The sequence below is a fragment of the Apus apus genome, chromosome Z (genome assembly GCF_020740795.1).
Source record: "Apus apus isolate bApuApu2 chromosome Z, bApuApu2.pri.cur, whole genome shotgun sequence".
In the NCBI taxonomy this organism is placed as follows: domain Eukaryota; kingdom Metazoa; phylum Chordata; class Aves; order Apodiformes; family Apodidae; genus Apus; species Apus apus.
The window spans coordinates 13,451,227-13,475,204 of record NC_067312.1 but is presented as its reverse complement, the minus strand read 5'-3'; the positions used below and the strand labels follow the sequence as shown (position 1 = coordinate 13,475,204).

At 35.6% G+C, this 23,978-nt stretch overlaps 1 protein-coding gene across 5 annotated transcripts in view; it reads right to left on the bottom strand.

Annotated features, from left to right (window-relative positions):
* The window catches only part of NIPBL (NIPBL cohesin loading factor), a 151,495-nt gene that overhangs the window by 49,948 nt on the left and 77,569 nt on the right, over positions 1-23,978 (bottom strand). For 2 of the 5 annotated variants that reach the window (XM_051642398.1, XM_051642399.1), the window contains exons 9-10: positions 19,856-20,488; positions 5,280-6,872 (exon numbers count right to left, since the gene is read on the bottom strand). In XM_051642398.1, coding sequence (XP_051498358.1) covers positions 5,280-6,872; positions 19,856-20,488 — 2,226 coding nt within the window. Of the gene's footprint in view, positions 1-5,279; positions 6,873-9,682; positions 9,729-19,855; positions 20,489-23,978 lie in introns of those variants that run through there. The other 3 variants (XM_051642401.1, XM_051642402.1, XM_051642400.1) reach the window with 3 other exon arrangements.

The following is a 23,978-nucleotide window of genomic DNA, read 5'->3' as shown; positions in this document are numbered from 1 at the left end:
CAGAATCACACTTTTGATGAACCAAAGTATAATGAAACTAGTGTTTTTGGTCAACTTTACTGTTGCTGCTAAGAACTAGATGTGCAACATGGAAAGTTCACTGTTCCCACTCAGAAAAATCTTAAAAAAAATTATGAGAGCAAGAATTGGATTATTTACCACAGTGGCAGACTAAAACAAAAGCAGTCTTCAGGCAAAGCACTGAAAATGGCTCCTGTTGTACTAGTAACAGATTAACACAAGAAAGAATTCCAGTGTGCATCAACTGAATTCCTGCTACCACCATCAGTTTATCCAACACTTACTTCTGAAAAACTAGTACCAAATATTCCCAGAGAGTATGTACAATACCCATATAAATCCCAACACACTTTCTTGAATAGAACAGACTCACCATACCTAAAATATCCCCAAAAGCAGGAATGATCCATTTTGATGCAAAGCATGCTAGACAAATGAGAACTTCTGAGACTAGTGCATTGAACTGGTTATATATAGTTTGGTTTTGGTTTTTGAGTGAACAATGCCTGAAATATTTTTCAAACTGAGAAACATGTTCAATCCTAATCAGGGCTACATGGACAAATTGTGTATTAAAATGGAACCTTTACAAATCCAACATATCTTTTTACACTTATAAGGCCATAAGGGGCAGCCAGACACTCTTCTAGTTTTGTTAAGTTGAAAAGAGCTAGTCACTAGTATCTGACAAAAGAGGAAAAACAGGAAGACTGTAGAATTCTTCTTAAAGCAATGTTTTTTTCTAAAATTCCAGTTAAATTTAGCATTTAAGGGAAGCTTTAAAGATTTCATCTGAGAAAAATCACTGTAAACGTCTTGCTGTAAACCATGAATACATCTTTTTTTTCCTCTGAAGTGTGGCATAATTTTCTGTAGAACTTCAGAGAGAGCTTTCACACGATTGATCCACCTGGCAGTGCATGGACATGCAAGAGGCTTAGTGGATTATTCCTCTGGCCTTCCCAAATGTAAATGCAGTTGCTATGAGGAACTCAAAGAGTGATTTCAAGTTTCAGATCTGTTGAATTACCAACTTTCACAAAGCTAATATTTTCAAAGGCACAGTCTATAGTAAGCAAGTTGAGTTGCAGCATTTTCCTTTCCAAAGGAAATGCATTTTTACTCCAGTTATTTCCTTGCTGTTTGTCCCACTGATTTCAGTGAGTACATCAATGTATGTTTCAGCATCAAGAGATTGTTATTTTGGAAATAAATTTCAGTGAATTCTAAAATTTCCCTGATGTGTAAATACCCACAAGCTATCTTTCTCAAGTGTTTACCAATGTCTGTCCTGGAATATTCCCTTTTCTGGCACTCCTACCTAGAAGATGAGCACCTAATTGATTACTCTGCTTCACAAATTAAACTATCTCCAGCAGTGCTAGAACTCAAAGATGGATCATCATCATGTTACACGAATGCCAAATTGTAGGTACTATAGGCTCTGAAAAAGTCACCTGGAATTTAAAAAGAACAAACCAAAACAAAACAACAGAATGAACTCCAACAAACCACACAAGCATGGAACACAGAAAAATCTAGAAACATTGTTGTAACTCTACAACATGAACATGATTAAGCAGTACATTTTTTAGTTGATCCTGTAAGAATATGTATGAAGAGCACCCTTGAAGAAATGGCAAATCTTCCCTCAAATTTGAGATAATAGCAGCAGAGAACGCAATACATTTAGGAAGACTTGTAGTGAGCAACAAAAACGTGTTTTAAGTTCTGTTTTGTACAGATAATTCAATCCTGCAAATCTACACAATGAAGGAATAGCCTTCAGATCACATTTTTAATAATTTATTTTTTTTCCTCAACAATAAACTCCTTTTAGGTGATACTGAAAGGCCCAAAAGGTGTTTCTGCAGAAGTCTTAAAAAACATGCATTCGTCTGTCCTAGAACTAAAATTTGCATTACATATATGATCCTTATTTTCAACAGGCAATTCTTCAAACATATTATAAACCAACTCAGACATCTCCTTACACAGACAGTTACAGTTTCTCTCATTACTCGTATCTGTTTCATACTTCAACAAAGGGAAATCTGTCTCGTTCAGAATGCAGTAACTGAAACTGTTAACAGCTCCCATCCCAACACAGCTGATCAGTATAGCTCTAAGAAGCAGCAGAGAAGGTATTCGCTGAAGCTCTGAAAAGAAAGGATAGCAAACATGACCTTCTCATTGCAGGCACAAACCCAAAGGGAAAAGTTTCTTGGATCCCTCAATAGCATAGGATTGCATTAAAACCAGGAAAAAAGCATCCACATATATTAAAACCAGAAGAAAAACGTGTTACAATTAACTTTGACGTAGACAAAACAGGTCACAAAATTTCACCTTAAGACTTCTTAACAAAAATGCTATGAAAACACACTCAAAGATCAGGAGGGAGAGGAAGAGTTGCTTCTTCCTTGTAAATGCCAAAGGGGACTGTTGGTATTATTTGATATTAATAGTCGTGTACTATGGCTATTCCTCCTACTCACATAATAACAGAACTTCAAACATGTCTATAGCATTTGATTAAACTGTTTGTCTTTTTACAGTACAATGCAAGCCTTCACCATGTGTACAACACAAATACGATTTTAAAATTTACTCAAACAATGCAGAAAGCTGTACAGACTTTCAGTTAGCAAAGCTTTAATTTTACCTTTAAAAAGTCAATGTTACTGACTGAGTTTTGTGATGAATGAGCATTAGTTAGTTTATAACAGAATGACTACCTAAATTGTGTTTTGACCTAGATGAAATACTCTTGTTTTAAACTGGATTTCAGATAAATCATAGCAATGATGTTGCACGTGACAAAGCCAGAAGACATTTTCTTGGTGGAAGGATGGAAAAGAAAGCAAAAACAAAGGACAAGAAATACAAGGAAGTAAAATAAGGAAAGATATGCAAAATATACTATGCTACATGGAATAAGAGGGATGTAAGAAGTGGAAAAATGCTAAAAGGCAACACTAGAAAAGATTTGCTATAACCTATTAGGAAATACAGGATGAACTAAATAAAGAATATTAATGAAAAGTGCTTTTCCCAGTGTATGAAAATGTTTATACTAAAACTGGCACAGAGTAAAAGAGTGAACACTATTTCTATCAATTGGAACAAGGCAATGTCCTTAATATTTTCCGTATCAGTCAGTTCTTGACAAGTAAGACTTCAGCTTATGAAACTTAAAACACTGGAGTTCACCTAGTTATTTAGCAGAATATATCCAAAGAAGCTAGTTATCAGGAAGCTGGGCAAAAAAAAAAGTAGAACTAAACATTATTATTAAAAAATATCTTCAGTTCAAATACAATTTCTCCAAAGTCTACCTGGCTAAATGCTCAAAACCTTCTTTGTAAGAGAAACATAGTTAAATTATTCTTTGCACAAAACCTACTTCTAGTATAGTTGCAAGAACCTTATTCTGAATACAATAGCAAAAAGACTGACACCAGACTCAAACACCTTATTTCCCTGGAAAGTAAGTATCAAGTTATTTGAAAGCATGTATGAAATAAGACTTCAGAAAACAAAAAATACACAAAACATTGGAGAAAAGTTATAAACCTGGCTTTAAAATTAATGTTGTACATGCGTGACACAGCTATTAGAGTCACACCAATCAGACAAGAGTCATGAAAACCTTTACACATCACTAAAACATTCTATACAAATAACTACATACAATATAGACTACAAAAAAGTACTTCAGACAGATTTTTAGAAAGCATATAAAATTACTAATTTGCCACACACAGAATTGTGTAAATTCAAAACCTATCCTTCTGACACTACAGCTGAGTTCCATCAGAAAGTTTTCAGTATTCCCTGTCAAGAACATACAGGTTTCATCTGAAATCTTTAGACTGAACTGATGACAAAGATGTAAAAATGTTAGGTCTAACTCCAGATACCTATTATTAGAAATGGAAATTTTGTCTGGTTTGAACCTCAAAAAGGGACAGGGGAAGTGTTCATATTTCCAGGATAAAGAGAAACTGCTTTAATTAGGAGGCTAATATTTTACAAGTAAGTAATACACATCCTGAATTATTAAGTCTTTAAGAGTTAATACAAACAGACTAGTAGACAGAGATCAGACACAGCATAATAAACTCATTACAGAGATACCACCTCTGTACATGTGCACACAAACATAGTTACATACACGCAGGCATGATTTCTACTTCAGTTCTTGCCAGATCAGCTACGTAAAACATTTTAAACTCAAATTCATTATATACCTGGAACTCTATTCATAAATAAACCACGTAGCATAGAGCTGAAATTCTCTCACCTGCCACTTCATTTGTCTACTTCAAGACATGACAATTCAATGAGAATGTAAGAAATGTAAATGCTTTAAATGCTAAATATAAAAAGGAACCCTGACCAGTTAGTAACATTGATTTTACAATATGAAATTAATCTACTTCAGTCTGAAACCAAAGTAGTCAAAATTAGAGTACCAAGAAGAAAAACAATCTTGTTAAAACTGTGTTATAGCCACAGAAAAGACAATCAATCAAGTAAACTATTCTGACTTATTTCCTATCCATATTACTATTGTGAAAATCCAGCCAATTGTTTACCAGTTCCTTTCTTCTTTATACATACAATGGACTCTAGAGACAAAGATGTCTGAATTCTCCTAAGCACAGATCTTTTTTGTAAGCTTACTATCACACAGCAGCAAGTGTGGAGGCTCCCCAACAGAGTTGTAGTTATAGTGCAAAAGAGGCAGATGGGATTTTGTAACTGTGTTCTTATCACATCATGTCAAAATATGCCTTGGAAAACCATTTGATTTTTCAATTAAAACTGTAAAAAAAACTTAAGGCTTGTATGCATAGCATTTCTTACCACTCAAGCTCCACTGACTTAGTTACAGTAATACTAGTCCCTTATACAGATACACCAGTTCAAATCATGCATGCAGCAGTTACCTCTCATTGGACAAATTACCAGGGTAAACTAGCTGAAGAACAGTTTAAGAACATTTAAGTGTTCCCACATTAGGTACCTGCACTGGAGTAAATAAATCACTTCAGGTACATTGTAGCAAGATTTCCAGTAAGACAAGCCCATAGGCAAGTTTCACTTTTTTCCCAAAAAGCACTATTGAAGGCAATCATATAAACTATCAAACACAACTATCAAATGTCTGCATTAATTTCTAACCAGAGAAGAAGCAAATCTGAAAGGAGTGTAAAAGAAATAATGCAATTAATATTAAAAAATAATCTTACCTTTATTAGATTTGGATGACTTGTTCTTGTTAGGTTTAAAACAAGAGCCCCTTGATTTATCTTCTCTATCCTTAATAAATTTCTGCACATCATCCAAAGAAAGCTTTTGAAGGACAACTACAGGCTTAGCTCCTTTATTTAGATCTTCAACTAGCCCAATCTTCTCTGCTTTGTCCTTTTGTTCACCTCTAAATTCAGTTTTCCTTGACTCCTGAGTAACATTGCCATCTTTATCACGCTTGATTTTTGGAATAACAAAATGTTTCAATGCGCCAGATCTTGCCCCCAACAAATAACTGGGAAACTCTGCTTTATTGTCAGCATGTGCTTTATTGCTATCTACTTTACTCTTATTACCATCTGTCCTTCGTTCATCCTTGCTGTTGGGTGATTTAAAACCAGGTTTATCAAGTCTTGATTTACTAGAATCTCCTTTGCCTTCCTGTTTAATACGAGGGCTGTCAGGTCTTGATCTCTGATCCCCAGAAGAAAACCTTTCCTTTGATTCACCAGACTCATGCCTATGTTTCCTTTCAAATTTCTCAGGTTTTGAACCATCAGATTTAATACCATGTTTAGTATCATGTTCATTTTTGTTTGAGGATCTCAAATATTCAGGCCTTCTAATCTTGGATGGATCTCCTCTGAATCTCTCTGACTCCACCCTGTCCTCAGATCTTTGTTTAAGGCTATCGTGATCACGCCTCAGTGTATCAGAAACTGGACGCCCATCAGGCCTTTGTTTTGTTGGATCAGATCTACTTTCAGGTTTCACCCTTGAAGGATCAGATTTCATATCTAGTTTATGCCTAGTTATTTCGATTTTCTTATCTGTCAGTGGTTTATTTGAGTCCCTCCTATTATCATGTCTGTGTTTTGGTGTTTCGGGCCTCCCTTCACTCTTCTGTTTTGGTGTCTCAGGCCTTCCTTCACTCTTCTGTTTCGGTGTTTCGGGTCTCCCTTCACTCTTCTGTTTTGGTGTTTCAGGCCTGCCTTCACTCTTCTGTTTTGGTGTTTCAGGCCTCTGCCTTATTTCTTGCTTGCCATTATTTTGTTTTCCCTCATTTTGCCTCATCTCCATATGCCGGCTCTCATTTTGTTTTGATTCTGTCTGCCTGCTTTCATTTTGTCTCACTTCCATTTGTCTGCTTTCATGTTTAGCTTCTAACTGTTTGTTCTCGTTGTGTTTACTTTCCAACCTTCTGCTCTCATTTTGCTGAAATTCCATTTGTCTGTTTTCATTTTGCTGGATATCCATCTTTTGACCCTCAAAGTCTGACTTTTTCCTAAACATCTCAGGATGGTTTTCGGGTTTAAATTTAAGAACTCCAACAGGGTCTTCTTGGGGAACACACATAAACCCGTCATTATACTGCTTAATTTCTTCAGGTTTTTTGATGGTGTCCAAATCCTGAGTTACTGCTGCCTGAGAGTCTGCTCTTCCTGCTTGCTGCAGATCAATACTAACCATCAATGCTGGCCTTGCTGCATTTCCTGCAGAACCTGTCTCCTGAGAAGCTGCTCTATTTCCTCCAGTAGCACCTCCAGCCTCCTGTGGTTTGTTTTCTTGTTTTCGCTTCTTCAGAGGCTTATCTGCAAGTGAAAAAGAAAAATCACCAATTGTATATATACAGACCAGTAAATGTTCAAGCAAGAATGTCCACTCCCCTCCACTTCCACCTATTAATCCTCTTCAGCATGTATGTGCACAGAGAACAAAATCCATTTAATTTAAAAGCAAGAATTCCCTAGCTAATAATTTTTAATGTATTCAGACTATCATTTATTGCCAGTCTATCACAGGTGCCAATTAATGACTAAAAAAAAACAGCTTCAAAACATACAAAATCCAAGTCTCTCTAGGATTCCCAAGAGAATCTTCTAATACAGAAGCTGCAATACGTAAAAGGAATAAATAAATAAATAAATAAATTCCCAAACTAATAAATTACGCTTGAAGTAAAAGTCTGCAAAGATGAAGTTGAAGTGTGCCTTCACAGCTAGTGTTTGAGGAATAATACTAATTTTATACTGCAGATTCAACCTGCTTCATTACACATGATCTAAGCAAGGATCTGCAATTATCATGAGATTATGACAGCGGTTGTTCCTACTTGGTTCAGTGCATCAGCTGGACTTCATAGATATTTTAACCAGGGAACACATCAGCAAAAACCAAAACTAATTAAAATAACTCCAACACTCCATGCTTCTTTTTGAAGCAAACCAGTGTAGCAAGAGCTGGAGTCTATACTGTAACACATACGTATTAGTTGGTGGGCTACTACACACTTTAAAGCTTGAGTATTTTCCCTTTGATATCGTAATGCTTTTCATGGATGAAAGAAAAAGTTCAGTGACAGTTTTATGTAGTATCAGGAGCCTGACTGCAACAAACCTTTCAGTTCATATTAAAAATAATTGAGTAGAATACAGAAAAATAAAGTGAGCCAACAATTCACAGCAATGAGAAGCACATGCAAGTATCCAAAAAAGTATGTTCTAGTCATTTAAACTACAACCTATTTATACTGCCAACATGGCACTCTAAACTAAAAGTAATTTCTGCTATGAAAACCTAAAAGCTCTATCTGTACTAAGGCTTATAGTCTCACTTTTCAACTATCACTGAGTAATTTGTCAAAGAAACAATTACTTTCTCTGTAATCAGTGACTATTACTTCAAGTCTTTACTTGAAGAAAGACTAAACATAGGCCGGAAATTCTGTTGAAGAGATGCATTGTCAAAACGTGTAGACCTTAAATGCAATATAAGAAAAATAACTTATTTTGTGCCTGGATTATAACCAGCTGCAATGAGCCAGCTCTTTTCAGGAGCAGAAGATGAATGGTAAGGGGGATGCAATCAAAGAATAGTGAAATAAACTCCAAGGAAAAAAAAGCAACACGCCACCCACTCAAACTGTAAACCAGAATTGTAACACATGATTTCTAATTTATTCTACATTTGTAGAAGAATGCAATTTAGAAGAATTAAAACTTTGAAGGATCATCTCCAAAATTAACATTATAACACAGTAACAAGAAGTAACACGGTCAATTCCAGTGATAAGAATAAGCTTTTTTCCCCTATAAATTTAATTCTCAAATATATTTGTGCATCTCTAACTTCCTAAAACTCAAAATTATGTACAACATTTAATGGCTGGAAGATGGTAAAGACAGATGCAATAAACTCCAAGAAGAAACTGGTCACTGCAAATAAGGAACTCTTCCAAGTTCAACAAAAAGCTGTAAGAACTTCTGCCAGCTTTATGACAGACACATGAAGCAAAATAAATATGTCAATTCAGAAGTGCAGCTTCTTGGCATGGAGATTTTTGCTTTCTCTGTACTACACCAACTGTTGGATTAATATAAGGAGTTGCATAGATTAATTTCCCTACAGTACTGAATAAAATTAGTATTGTTTTTAAACCTCTACGCAGTGACAGAAAAACCTTTTCCCCCTGTAACTAAGAGGGCTTTAACCTCACTGAGCTTTGTCACAGGTCTTAAGAATGGTCATGAAGTAGAAGCTTCCACCAGACGAACAGGTTTCAAGCTTGACTTTTATATATATACATTTATACACATACATCCACACACATTATTACCTTATTTCTCAATTGAAACTCTTTACATTTTGAAACACAAATTTAGAAACTTGTGTTCTTAGCAAAAAGTCAGTAATTTTTCTCATTTTAACCCAGAAATGTCAGCCACACTGAAAAAGTCCTGTAAAGCTCTGATAGTAGATCTAACAATAGGCTTTAAGACATTACTGTTATCAGTTCCCTGCCCTAGTCGTTTAACTGAGCTTAACACCTGTAGCAGAAGGAACACACCTTCTCATTTCTAGAAGGGCATTTCACTGTCCAATGCATCACCTTAAGGAACAAGTGAAGATGGTTTGCATTAACCTACCAGGCTAAATGAGTCAGTTAAGAGCCAAGCAAATGTGTCCCCCTGCCACTCATACTATAGGAGCAAGGCAGATGGCCAGAAGCTGTGACGCCTTAAACAGCTGTAGCTGGATCAATCAAAACTCACCTTTCAGAGCCCTTATGCTGAAGGCTCCAAGATTAAACAACCAAAACAATTCAAGCAGAACCAGTTTTCTCTCTTGAACTTCTGTAAATGACCAGGCTTAAAATGCTGCTCTTCATCCAAAATGTCAAATCGTAAGTTGAGAACATTTAAGTAGATGATTGTATCACAACTTGGCATATATATTCCCTCAAAATACAGAGCTCTTCTGATGCACCTTCTTAATTTCTCTTGACAACTGAACACTGACATTTTAGTAAGCTATTATAACTTAGGGACATCTTCAAAGTTTTCTTTTCCTTTTATTTTCCCAAATGGCAAGGTAATTGCAGACAGAGTTACAGATTACTCACAGATTTCTTCATATTTCCAGTGCATTTTGATGGCGATCTTCAGAACTAGACTTGACCATGACTGTATTGCCTCTATGAGATTTCTGGATCTAGGACAAAAAAAGCTGGCCCAAGTATATGAAAATATCAAGTTGAAGTAGGACATAAAAGGTAGGATGAGTACATAGTACCACTGTCTTCTCAGGTCGTAATGAAAGAACTCCATTGAATGAGGAAAAAAACGTTTTAGGTTGTCATGATAGCTGCAGAAATCTGAATGCTGAAATACAGAATTGGGCTTCAAGGGCTTTATAAAATCTTGAACTCACTTTGAAATACATGAGAACAATCAAAAGAGAATTAGAGAGGTGAGAAGAGAGTAATTACCCTCTGAAAACAGATGTCTTCATATCTTCTCTTCTACAGTCAATTTTATGCAACTTGCATACATTTACTTTGTTAATGCATGAGTTCCAAGACCCCTTCAGGTTTTGACAAACAGGTGAACTCAGGAACTTCCACAATACCCATCAATATATTTCACAATATACTTCGGATCTTTCAAGGCATCAGTATGCAAGCTTCATCCAACTTGTTCCACAGATAGTATGATGTCTTTGTATTATCAAGATCTAGGGCTTTGCCAAAATATCAGACTAATGTTTTCTTTCAAATCCTGCTGAACTAGGTTCAAAGCTTTCCACAGTTCTGAACACACAGGCTCTTTAGACCCATTAAGTGAGTTTGGGGTCTTTCTGCTTCACTCTTTGTAACAGTTTTCATAATAAAATAAGTATGTAGTAACAGTAGAAGAGCTTTCTGACTATATGAGATCAGATATCCGCATTTGTTTTTTCAGATTTTCTTTTTAGAAACAGTTTTCACTCCTCCTCCCCCAACAATGTAGGCAGAAGCAAAAGATATTGATATTTGTTCCACTCCTTGAAATAAATTATGACAGATCAGAGCACAGTGTGATCCCAGTTATTGTCATACATACACATCCTTTTGGCTTGGCAAATCTGCACGGATGTTGGTTTTTTTTTTTTATGTTGCAACACGCTCACCAAAAGGCAGCACATTGGTACTCAAAGAAAGATTCACAAGGTACCTTACTTGAAAAAAATAGCAGAGATGTTCTCCCAAATTAAATGGGTCACTGTGGTACAAGAAATGAAAAACTGCAGAAACCACAAGTTTGAAATGGAAAAAAAGATTAGCTGGATTTTGAAGCAGTTATCTCTCACTTGTTCTTCTATGAATAGTATTCCTGGAGACAGATTGTGGCCTTCATCTTTGGAAATATCTGTATGTCAAAATGATGAGTACTTTCAGATTTAGAAATTAATTACTGAGGAAACTTTGTGCAAAAAAAACATTGCACTGGAATAATCAGACACCTTCAAATGTATTTCTGCTGAAACTGCTTGTCAATAGTTATCTGAAGAATAATCATCCTGAAAGTGGATGTGCTTCAAAGCTTAGCAAGTGTTAGGGACAGCAGCTGGATGAAGTGAGCTCTGTATTAAAGAAGTATCTGCATTCTTCCATTTAACCTGAAGACTTTCCAAATCAGCAGTGACAGCAGCATTAGGGATTAAGTCTCTCATGTTACTGCTTTCTTGCAAACCTGCTAATTGGCTTAAATCACAGAATTGCTAGAGTTGGAAGGGACCTCTAGAGTTCATCTAGTCCAACACTTCCACTGAAGTAGAATCACCTAGAGCACTTTACACAGGACTGCATCTGGGCAGGTTTTGAATATCTCCAGAGAAGGAGATTCCACAACCTCCCTGGGCAGCCTGTTCCAGTGCTCTGTCACCTTCCTTGTAAAGAAGTTCTTCCTCATATTTAAATGGAACTTCCTGTGTTCCAACTTGTACCCATTGCCCCTCATTCTGACACTAAATCCCAGATTAAACTCTTTCAGCCAATGAGTAAAATAGCATGACGGCCTAAAAACTTCCAGAACTGCTTGTCCTAGCAAACTAAAACGACCCTTTTGTAAATATCTGTGAAAAGATAACATGTCTAAATAATATCCATATGCATGATTACTAAGATTCATTTTAGCAGAATGGCAACATCTACTGTTCGGTACACTTTAGATTACAGAGATTTCCAAATTATCTTGAATTATTATGAAGATAGAACAGATAAATCATCACTTTCCCATTTACAACTTGTAAAGGATTTAATTAGACACTTCATATCCAAGGTGGTTAAAAGTGTATGTACAGAACCACAAGGCAGATTTACACTGTAATGCTGAACTGTGGATAAACCATTTTGATGACTCTTAATACAAAATTTCTTTTCTTAAAGCATAACAATTAGGGGTTTTATATTTTAAAGCTCTAACATTCTTCAGAGATTACTGGTATATGCCTCCACTAATTTAAAATACCACTTAATTGTATTAATTAAATCAGCAATGAATACATTTAAACCATATATACCAGTCCTAAAAAGTTATTACTTATTGTCAATCCTTCCATTATTTTAACAATGTCAGAGAGACAAATCAGCCAGAGGCCAATTACATGCTTATCTTATTTAAGCTAATAGTCAAGGTTAGAAATTATCAACAGGTAACACATAACTATACATCTAAATAACAAATCTATGTTTACTGAAAACAGTTTTCTTTCCTAGTTATTTTTCACAGATTTCTTCACAGCTGTCCATCTTTGCCCTGAAACTGAAGCAACCAATTTAATCTGGGTACAGGGAAGGTTTAAAAATACTTTAATAGTACTGATGGATAATGTCTCAATGGAATGAGGGTAAATAACCATTCTTATCTTTCTACTCCTTCAAAAACATTGAGCATTACTGATCATGACAGCTTGCTCTCACCCGACCTCCCACCAGGGACACACTGCAATAAACAAAGAATCGAACCACCAAGAAAAACGCTTCCCATCAGCACTGTCACTGTGCAAAAAGGAAAGCCCAACAGGAGAAACATCCACACTCATTCAGAGCAAAATACAAAAAGACTACAGAAGCCTCCAACATGACTTTGGGTGTAGCAGACTCCAGAATTTTAATTTTAGCAATGGTTTTTTGTTCTAATGTAACAATAATGTAATCAGCGTAACTAGAGAACTAAATATGATCATTATTTTTTCTACTTAAGAATGTCTACTAACACATATAGTGCTTGGAAACTGTAACTTAACCTCCCTGAATTTAATATTGTTTTGACAATTTGATTTTAACTTATTTATGACATAGATAAATCCTAGCATTTGTGTCAGAACAAATTCTGATTATTTGTGAAGAATTATAGCTTTGTAAACTCAGTTATTAAAATATCTGAGCAAAACTAGAAGTATAATTACTTTGAAATACACAATACAGCACCTAATTTCACAAGAAAAACTAAACACACTAACAGTAGACTTAATTACAACTACTTACTTTACGTATCACCTACAGATCAACATATCAGATTAGTTTTTAATTATTTGTATAAACAGCAAACTTCAGAAATATGCAATGACTTATAAATCTCCCTTCCAGATGCTGATTTTATTCTGACAACATACTTTACACACAAAATATCTTCAATTAGCTAAATCCAGTACCATTTATACTGCACGATAATGAAAAAAAAAGCTGGTGTCAGAGGGAACTTAATGACTATAAAATACAGAAATGCTGGGCTTAAACTCTTAATAAGATTTATAATTTTACATGCCATTTCTTTATCAAGATTTAAATCCACTATAGAGAAGTGACCATTTCAGAAGAAAATTAAGACCTTACTGGTTAAGTAATACTGGAAGTAATTCCATCCATCTAGCAGGTACAATCAAAGGCATATACTACCTGCAAGCCATATTTAATTCTCTAATCTTAGTTTATGCTACAGATTAGAACATGGACTTCTTCCCAAAGAACTAGTTTTAGTTATATTCTACACCTGCTTACAAGAGCTGATTTCTACACTATTCTGTGTAAAGTACCACCTGGGACAAAGCGGGGAATTTGATTTGATGTCACACAAGAGCACTAAGACAAAGGAAACACCATTCAAAAAATACAGTTCTATTTTATTTAAAACCCAAACAAACAAAACCTCAACAAAACCCACCACATTTTTCTATCAGTCAGTACTTAATTATTTATTAAAAAAGTAAAATAAAGTATTTTTTCCTAGATAGATGGAAACATTGCTCTACTTCACTGCAATCTCTCTAGTTATAAGAGGAATTTCTTTCCCTTGTTTTTCTTTAAACATGTCTGAACACACACCCGAAAAACCCCAATGCTTTAATCTACAGGAACTAGTGACTGCCAAACTGCTTTTCCTGGGAAAGCTATATGAGGTGCCAGTTTCATTCATTACATCACACTATGAAATGCAGATGTAATGAAAGCTTGTATACACAAATACACAATCCCCTTCTCCTGCTACGTAGAGACTCAATATTTTATATTTTACACCATCTCATTCACCTTCTAGTATTAGTGTCTGTTGTCAATTGCAAGATCACTATACAAATGACTACCCTTGTAAATCCATTTTTAAGGAAATACAACCCTATAAAATAATTTTGGAAATTAATGCTCATATACTGGAAACAATTACAGATTCTGTCATTTCATTATTTGGTTACACAAAATCAGACCTAAACAAATGATTCATTATTATTAGTGATCTCCTATTAGCTGCTTCTTTGGGGATATTTTGGGGGAGATGGGTCATGGGGAGAAAGGCAGAGGAGTTGATAAGAACTTAAAAGGTAGAGAAAAGAATTACTTACCTAGAACTGTAGTTTTGAGAGTTTTGCTCCAGCAGATTCACACTCTTGGGATGTGTGTCTCTGCTGCTATGGGCTTGGAACGAACTAAAAGAGAAGGGCCCACAAGCAGGCATCCAAATGCCCCCTAACTGATCCAGTTATTGGAAATAAAGTTATTACAGCTTCACTTCTTCCTAATTCACAGAATCCACAGTAAGATTCCAAAGAGTTAGGTAAAATGGAACCTCAGAGGTAAAATATATAGGGGAAAAAACCCACATATAGGAGTAGGTTTGTCTCATTTTAAAAATGCTTCTAATGCTTTTAAGTTTCAAAAAAAATATTAGCCTCCTGATGAAATAGTGATTAAAGATTTCATTACTGCTCTAAATCACTCCACAGAACTTTTTCAAGTAAAAGCAGAACTCCTTAATCTGTTAAGACAGCTGCATTATATAAAACGTCTTTGAAGTAGTCTAAAACCTAAAAGTGAACACACAACAGTATGCATAGAAGAGGTCAAATTCAAATTTAGCAAATCTGAATAAAATAAAAGCCTAAAGTGATTTGGGAAAGAGTCTCTGAAAAAAGATGGGTTACTTTCTGTTTTTCAAGGTTATCTTTCTTTTTCCCCTTCCAAGAAGACTTAGAGCCCCCTTTAACATTAGTATCTTAAATATTTCTAGTTCACAGTATTTGGGGCTTCTAGAAAATCATGTGAGATTGAAACCTGAAAATTAATTCAGTAGCAGGTCTCAATCTTTAACAACAAAAAGAACTTGATTTGATGTTTTAGAAAAGGTTTAGATCCCAAGTAATTGTCTAGCTTTGGACTACTTGACCATACACAAAACCAACCCACTTGTGGCTGAACAGTGGCAAAGCACAAGTTAACACAAAGAACTGAGTTTACCAAAATGAAATTTCTCTGTCAACAGCTGCCACCACAAAACCAAGGTAAAAAATATGCCTGAGAAGAAGAGAAGTTCCTAAGACATAATTTTCTAAGAATTACAGTATTTCCTGTACTTTCTTGGAGTAGTCAATTTCAGAAAGTGAACAAAGCATGACTCCAATTAAGTGAACAAAACATGCTCAGAATATGGACATCTGCTTGTCTTCAGAAGTATTCAACAGAAAGAAGTAGTACAGGAAATGTGACTACTGAAGTTGACTAGAAGAGACCGAAGTGTGTGTGGAGCTTTGTTACCTTTCTAAAGAAATTATTTCATCTAAATATTACAATGCACCTAAGCAGAGGATGGTTCACTTTCTGTCAATTGTAGCAGAAAAATACGCCTTTCTGTGTTAGACCTTCCAAATGACATTTTTTTCCAACTCAGATAATCTGAGTCAATAAATAATACCTGGATCTATCTGTAATACCACACGTCCTTTCAAAAGAGTATCTATTGACAATGCCTATCTGATAAGGCTATAGAGACCACTGCGAAGGGGGCAATGGGAATTGAAGACTTGAGGTATGTCACGTTTCATACTCTTACTTATTTGTTGTGAGGCTATTAAATGTAACAGAAGTAGTAGAATGTAACTTTTGATGTCAAGTGCCTTGATCTCCAAAATCTCCAACTATTCCTTTCATTAACAGGTACAAATTAATTTCAAAATTAATCAATAGAGAGAGACTTTTTTTGATGGAAAAAGTAGGAAGAGAAGATGGACTCTTGTCCATTCACACAGAGGACAAAGATGAAACCAACTTTTTCAAAATCTGCACCTGTCTATCATGATGAAAAGACAACATAATCCACTTAATCCAAGGTCCAAATAGAGAAAAAGGTTAGAATTATACAAATAGACCTCTGGAAAGCCCTCAGACACAAGGCAAAAATTATATATTATAAAATCACTCCTTATGCGTATTTGATAGGCATTAGGTCAAATCTGCCAGATTTTGCATCCGGTAAAACTATGAAAATCAGGTTCCAGAAAGATACGTTGCCTTTTGAAGAAGAAGGTACCTGTGCAAAACCTTGTGTTAGTTCCACCTCCGAGAAAAGACACTGCTTCCCACTTTGAAAGACTTTGTTTGGTGGAAGCTAAATATTCTCAAAGCTTTGCTGGAATTAATGATTTATTACAGAGATTACTATAATTACCAAAGAGCTCCAAGCCCAGTTTCCATTTGTACTAAACCATATAAAAGGACCTCAGCATAAAAAAATATAAAAGACCTTAGCATTGTCTTAGTCAAGTGTAGCACTTGTACAAATTTTAGCCAGATCTCCCTCAAAAAGCTCTCTTGCTTTTCCGCTGGTATAACCAGTTCCACCACACTACTGGTTCCAAACCTCAGAAAGAGTATGTCATATCCAACCAAAGCCTTAGCTTTTAAAAGGAAAGCCTATGAAAACTTTTGATGACGCATAGTAGTACAGAGATTTCATGTGTAAAAAAAAAAAAAAGAAGGCAGAAGACACCACTCATCTTCTATCAAAAATTACAATTCTACTCTAAGTACTTAATGGAAGACAAAAAACGTGCCTACACAGAAAGTGTAGTGTGACTGCAATATGTATTTCCATGCCTTGATTATCAAAGCAGCGAAGATACTTTCATGCAGATTCTAGCATGTGCTAGCATCTCGAGCAGGTTCTCTACAAGGATGCTTACTATGTAAAGCATGAGCTAGCACCATTCCTTCCTGTTCTAATTAGACTAAGACTAAGAACTTGCTACAATCACACTATTTTCTTCATATAAGGTGATCTGAAGTTACAGCATATGCACAAAAATTCACAAATGCCTTTTTACTTTTTTTGCAGGATGCAGCTTTGCAAAAATTAATTATATATTTAGGCGTTATTGGAGATATTTCTAAGAGACGTATTCCCATATGAACAACAGAGGAAGTCTTTTCCAAGCTGCCAAACCAAGCAGCTATAACTAGGACAATCCCAGAGTGTATCAACTTGTAGACATCATACAAACATAGATGCAACAGCCAAGCCGCTACCAAAGAAAAAACAGAATTTCTCCAAGGTGACAGGTTTTCAGGAAATCTGTTACAAGACTGCTAAAAATCCTTCTACTCAATACTGTTCATTCATGGCTGAAACCAGAGAGCCACAAAGATGATTAAGGGAGTGGAACATCTCCCTTATGAGGAAAGGCTGAGAGAGCTGGGTCTCTTTAGTTTGGAGAAAAGGAGACTGAGGGGTGACCTCATCAATGTTTACAAATACGTAAAGGGTGAGTGTCAAGAAGATGGAGTTAAGCTTTTTTCAGTGATGACCAGTGATAGGACAAGGAGTAGGGGATACAAATTGGAGCATAGGAGGTTTAAGGTCAATATCAGAAAAAATTTTTTTACTGTGAGAGTGACAGAGCACTGGAACAGGCTGCCCAGAGAGGTTGTGGAGTCTTCTTCACTGGAGATATTCAAGACCCGCCTGGACGCATTCCTGTGTGATGTGCTCTAGGTGACCCTGCTCTGGCAGGGGGGGTTGGACTAGATGATCTTTCGAGGTCCCTTCCAACCCCTAGGATTCTATGATTCTATGAAACCTCAGCAGGCAAAGTGAAAAGACCTGCTGTCTGCTGTAGGGGCAACTTAACACCAGTGAATAAATGGTGATCATTTGTTCCAATATAAGGCAGTTAACACTTGCACCTGATTCATAGCAATTGCACGAACTGAAGAATAACTAAGACCCGCCAGAGGATGGAAGCAGAAGGGAAGCATAAGGTTGGAATCCATATTTGGGAAGATCCTTATTGAGCAGTGCTGAAGGGGAGAGATCACATTCTATAAAAAACACATTCCCGAAAAGAAAAAAAAAAATCAGAGCCTGCCCATGGCTATGTAATCACAGTACACAAACTTTAGAACTGATGCTCTACATTTGCTGAAAGCCAGAACAAAAGGGAAAGTGTGTTTTAGTCTTCCTCTAAGTGTTTGAAGGCTGCTGCGCACCATCAAAAACAAAGTGTATTTTTCCAGATGCTTCTCAGCTAAAACGCGCTGGAGATTCTACTTGAAGTCTGCTGATATAAAAGTAGCTTGCCGAGTATTACGAGCCAAACCGTAAGCTCTCCATCAATAAACTTAAAATTTATAGACAAGATTTAAGCAAAGTAACAAAGTCTCCATTTCATTAAATTAAAATTAAAGCAGAGATCTCTTGAGTTGAGCACACATTTTCTCCATATAGTCACAAACATGTTTCCTAAAAAGACTTGATTTTGATAGCAAATAAGAAATATATGAGAAATTAAATATTTTAGTAATTGCAATAACCACATTATAAAACCAAACACACACATAACCCTCTCTCTTTTTTCTCCCCACCCCAGCATCTTTAAAAACTGAGAAAAATCTTTCAATAGACAGAAAATTTTTGCTCTATTGGTTAAAGCTGCATCTGTGCAAATATATAAAAAAATGACCATTTTCACCTATAAACTTCCAAAATAAGAATGTGCACATTTTCCACTCTGCAAGATTTTTCTTGGAATTCCGTAATAATTTAGCATCATACTATAAAAGATTTTTTTCTTAAAATTTAAACACACTATAGATGAAGCGTCTGAAAAATGCTTGTTAACCTATCACTATCCAGTATAAAATACATCTTAACCCCAAGATTTACGTGTGGGATTTGCATCTATTTTTGCGGTTTCTGAAGTCCAAGACCTTCAGACCAGTTAACAGGAAAAAAACCAACAAATCAACAAAACAAAAAGCCCCAAGAGGACAGATTCAAGGAAATTGGTTAAGGCAACCAATACAGCTGCTGAAGTGGACAGAAAACTTTTCAGAGGCTCACCTGGTTCTTTGCTAGAGACCATATAGAGATATGGTAGTTTTCTGAAGTTTGTAATGCCTACATAACAGTGAATATCCAAATGAACAAATATTGAAGATAACATAACAGTATATATTACCCAATCATTATACTGCTGTCAAATGGATAGATATTATTTCAATTTACCACCTCCTTCATATTAGCTTCAAACAGTGATATGAATAGAAATAAGATAAAGGAGTTTTCTTAAATCAGGCAACATGAGTAGTTAATGAATGTTTCAACTACCAAAACTTATTACAGATTTTGACTTACGGTACTGCAGGGATTTCAGAAACTATAAACAACATCAATTGTACTTCATTCAGTCTCATGATTGAAAATAAGAGTAGCTTAAAAAGAATTTTTAAACATAAGAACTTCACTTTCCATCGATTAAGACCCCGAACAAAGAATACCAGATTTAAAAATATGCATATATGGGAGAAAACAGTTCATTGTTGGAGGGGAATGGAGATGAATGTCGCAGAAAAACCTACACTGAGTAAACAGCATTGAGCTATGCGACAATGACAGGAAGGTTTTTTATATATATATATATGGGTTTTATATGCATATATATATATATTTATATAATTTATATAGTGTATACACACACACAATCCTTTTACCTTTATCTTGCACTTCTTTTGAAAATCGCTCCCTTTCAATAGCTGATTCACGTTCTATCCGCTCAATTTCAGCCAATGCATCCAACTCTACTTCATCATAGGACGTTATAGTTCCTTGTTGCGAAACCTGTTGTTGTGTCTGTACCACAGGAGTTTGAGGTGGTTTTGCAGCAACTGAAGTGTTCTGTTGTAAAACAGGCACTTGTTGTGCCTGAAGGAAAGCTGTCTGTTCGTGCTGCGGCAAACACTGAGCAGCGTTTAGTGGGCGGTTAACATCCTGTGGAGTAACGGGTGTTTTAGAAGTCTGTCCTGGGTACTGCACATTAAAAGGAATATCACCCTCTGACACACTGCTGTTTTCCAAACCAGAAAGCATATCATCCTGCTGGTCCATATCCGAAGATCTTACACGAGAGAGTCTTAATGTAAGCTTAGTGGAGTCCTTGGAAGGAGAACTAATGATATCATACATTGCAGCTTTTTCAGTCTGGTCTTTTTCATCCTTGCCTAACTTCATTTTCTTTTGTTTCTTTTGCTTTCTTTCTGGAGAATCTAACAATATGTCTGGGGGAGCATCTCTAGGTGATGAATAAGGTGGAGGCTGAGATTGTTGGATTAAAGGTTGTCTTGATCCTAGAATAATAATTCAGAAAAACTGAACAGTTATGTTGTTTCATGTTTATATAAAAACACACTAAATATAACCTAAATAATTTTAATGTGTATTTCTCTATATATCTGTGTTCACATAGAGGTCTAAATAAGATTGGTAGGAAGCACGTCATTCCTAGATCAAGATGTAATGCAGACAGCTGCAGTGTATTTCCTAGAAATTTTAGCAGACCACTGCAGTTGGAGAAGGGATTATTTCAGAAAAGATGGAACAAAAAAATCCACCACCAGAAAAAAAGAATAAATAAGAATAGTACCTGCATGTTTAGAATATCAACTATTAGAAAATGGTCAAAGAGTGCAAGCTCACTACAGAAATAGGAAAGATCAAAAAGATTTTTATTAAGGTTCAGTGATGAAGACTTAATGATCAGTGTATAAGTAAGTACTAGCCATTTCAGCCACATATTTTTAACAGAAAAAAAAAATCAAAACATACAAAATCTCTTTAACTTTGATTATGACAGTTATTTTCCAACTTTTTTTTTTTTTTAATTTTATGTTAACTCATTTTTATCTTCCCCACTCATCACTATCTAGAAAACACTACTTGTCTTAAGGCATTTTTCTACCATCCCTTGCCTTACCTCCCCCTTTTTTATGTAAACATATGAATTTTTACTTCAACATGCACTCATTTCAGGCTTTGAGTGTATCTAGGAAATTTTTTAAATAGGACATGTTTAATTAAAAGCATTCTCCAATTAACCACATTTAAATTTTTTGTTCCTCAAATTAAACCAGCTCTCCGTAACTGTCAGCCCAGAAAAATCTTTCAAAAACAACCTGTCCCAATTATAATTTTGAGCTATAATTTTTTATTTAAAAAGGACTACTGGTATGAGTATAAAAAAAGAGGAAAAAAAAGAAAAGTATGTTGGCAGGCCCAATAGGGCCAACCCCCTCTTGTTAAAGCAAACATTTATCAGATTCCATTCATCCACTGGAGATTACTCATCTTCAGAAAGCAGTGACTGAGATTACTAGTAGTCTGACTGAGGTCATCATAGGTCAGTACATGGAACAACTAAAAACTAAGTGGAATACAGGTCCCCATGTGCTTCATTCAAGAAATACATGACAAAAGACAGCAGCTTTATTCTGCCGCTTAAATTTCTGCCAGATATTTTAAGACATTTTAAGAATCACTAAGTAATGTACTGACCTGTAGATGAAAAAAATAATTGATAACTCTAGCAAAGCTTCAATTCACAAGAAAGGTGTGCCTTTACTGATAACTTCTTTGCACAGACTGCCACACTTATATTGTCTTCCTGGTACATTCTGTAAGAAGGCCTATAACTTCAGTATGTAGACACCAGGTTATGAAACGGACTTATCCCTTTTTGACCATCAGCAATAACTCAATATTCTCCCAATAGCATCCAAAATGTTGGGAAGCCCAGTTTTGATTCACCACAATTCTCAAATCTTTCCACTACTCTACTTCCCCTCCTCAAATTAGATACCACACTCAACCATCAGTACTCAAGTCTTGGCTACACTCTGTGAAGATCTCCATTTCCTTTCATCACAAATTTCCTACTCTTTTGGTGCTCCCCCTCCCCAGTTACTGTCTCTTTTGGTAATTTACAAAATTGTCTTAGTGTAAGGTACAGCAGAAATCTTTAGCTACTGATTTCTTTTATGGTAATGACTACCACTTAGGAAATACTAGCCGCATTATTCTTTCTACATATATTAGAGGCAGGTCAAAACTTTTCAAGGGAACTAACTGATACCTTATTCTTTAATTATTTCATAAATTAATACTTTTGAAGTTGCAACAATACATTTACTGGTTTTCAGAGTTACACTTCAAATAGAGGAAACAGATTTGAATCTCCCTTGTCCTGAAGTTTTAAGTACGACAAGATTCTCCTGATTTGCTAATAATTTGGTATTTTTCATGTTGAAAAATAACATTTCAGCAACAGATAAGGTGGTTCTTTTTACCTTTGGGTAGACTTGAGGAGGCCAGAAGGATTTCAGTGCATTCCATGGAACATATTTAGAATACAGTAAATGAAGAAACAAAAGTAAAGTTTTCCCTCTCCTAGGCAGCACTACGAATAGCCAATTGAAAGCATCTTACTCCTGAAGGAAATTCCTGAAAGGTGTTGACAGTAAACCCTATAATTTGCTATTTTAAAAATACATGTGTGGGCAATAGCTTCACATATTTAAGATGTCTAATGATGGTTAAGCCTCTGGCAACAAGGACGCTTAAGAAGGTACAATGCCTCTATACTGAGGTGAAAAGAAACTGAAGATGATGCAGCATTTGGACAGTTTCACTCTATCACAGACATTAGCAGTTTCGAAGAGGTATCACACAATGAACATGTACCACATTCTGTTGGATGCTTAGACTTTAGACAAAACATCACACATTATAAAAAGACAGTTTTGCCTATTACTGTTGAAGTTAGTCTGGAATATTTCTTACGGAAGAAGGCTTGAGCCAGTATTTGTCTAAGAACAAATCTCTCACAAGACTTGTTGATAACAGAAGAAATATTTTTGTGGAAAAAATAGAGACAAAAAGGTATGATCTGTTTGCTGAACCAGTCAAGATTCCAAGGTTGAGAAGGATCGTTCCACAAAATCCTGTCAATGTAATAAGTCATACGATGATCTTCAGAAATAATCTGTGGGGATGAACTGAATTTCAGAAAATTATTTTAGAACAGAGAAACTGTAGGCAGCTTTTGAGTTTAAATCTAGGGGTGTGAAGTAATTCAGAAGAAATAAATCTGACTTTCTGTATTAACTTTTCATAGTTAATAGAACTTTGTGTGGTGTCTTTTTACGTGGCAGGAATATGTAAAACTTTTGAGGTAAAAAGAGATTCTCCCCTGATTTGGTAAGGTTGTTGCATCATTACTGAACAGAAAATACCAATGGTTGACCAGATAACACCAATTTAGCTGAGAAACAGGCAACACCAAGAAGAAATGAGGCCTCTACAAAGAACAAATACACTCATCAACAATACCTCCACAGTCTTTCAGTAACAGTCATCCTGACCACCCACAATAATCCTGGGACTGGCTCTCTATGAACTAGTTTTCCTACCAATACCTATTGGTAGATGGCTTACCAAATCCTTTATAATGCAAGAAGCAATAAAATGCATTGCACTGACAGTCACTTAGCCTTCTTAAAAATGTAAAGTTTTAAAACCACTTACTGCTTGTTTACCCCTGGGAATAGCTTCACTTGCTCATTTTGCATCAGTGACTTGGGTAGGAAACAAGTAAGCTTCTGTCCAGGAGACTGCATACATCACTGACATGTTTTTTTGTGCACTTTCTAAACACACTAACATATCTTATTTAAGCATTCATTATACTTTCTCTGATCATCTCTGAGCCTCTTCAGAGAAAAGACCACTTGCCTTTCAAAGTTAATGCATCAAAGTCACACCATTGATCACATTCCCTATTGT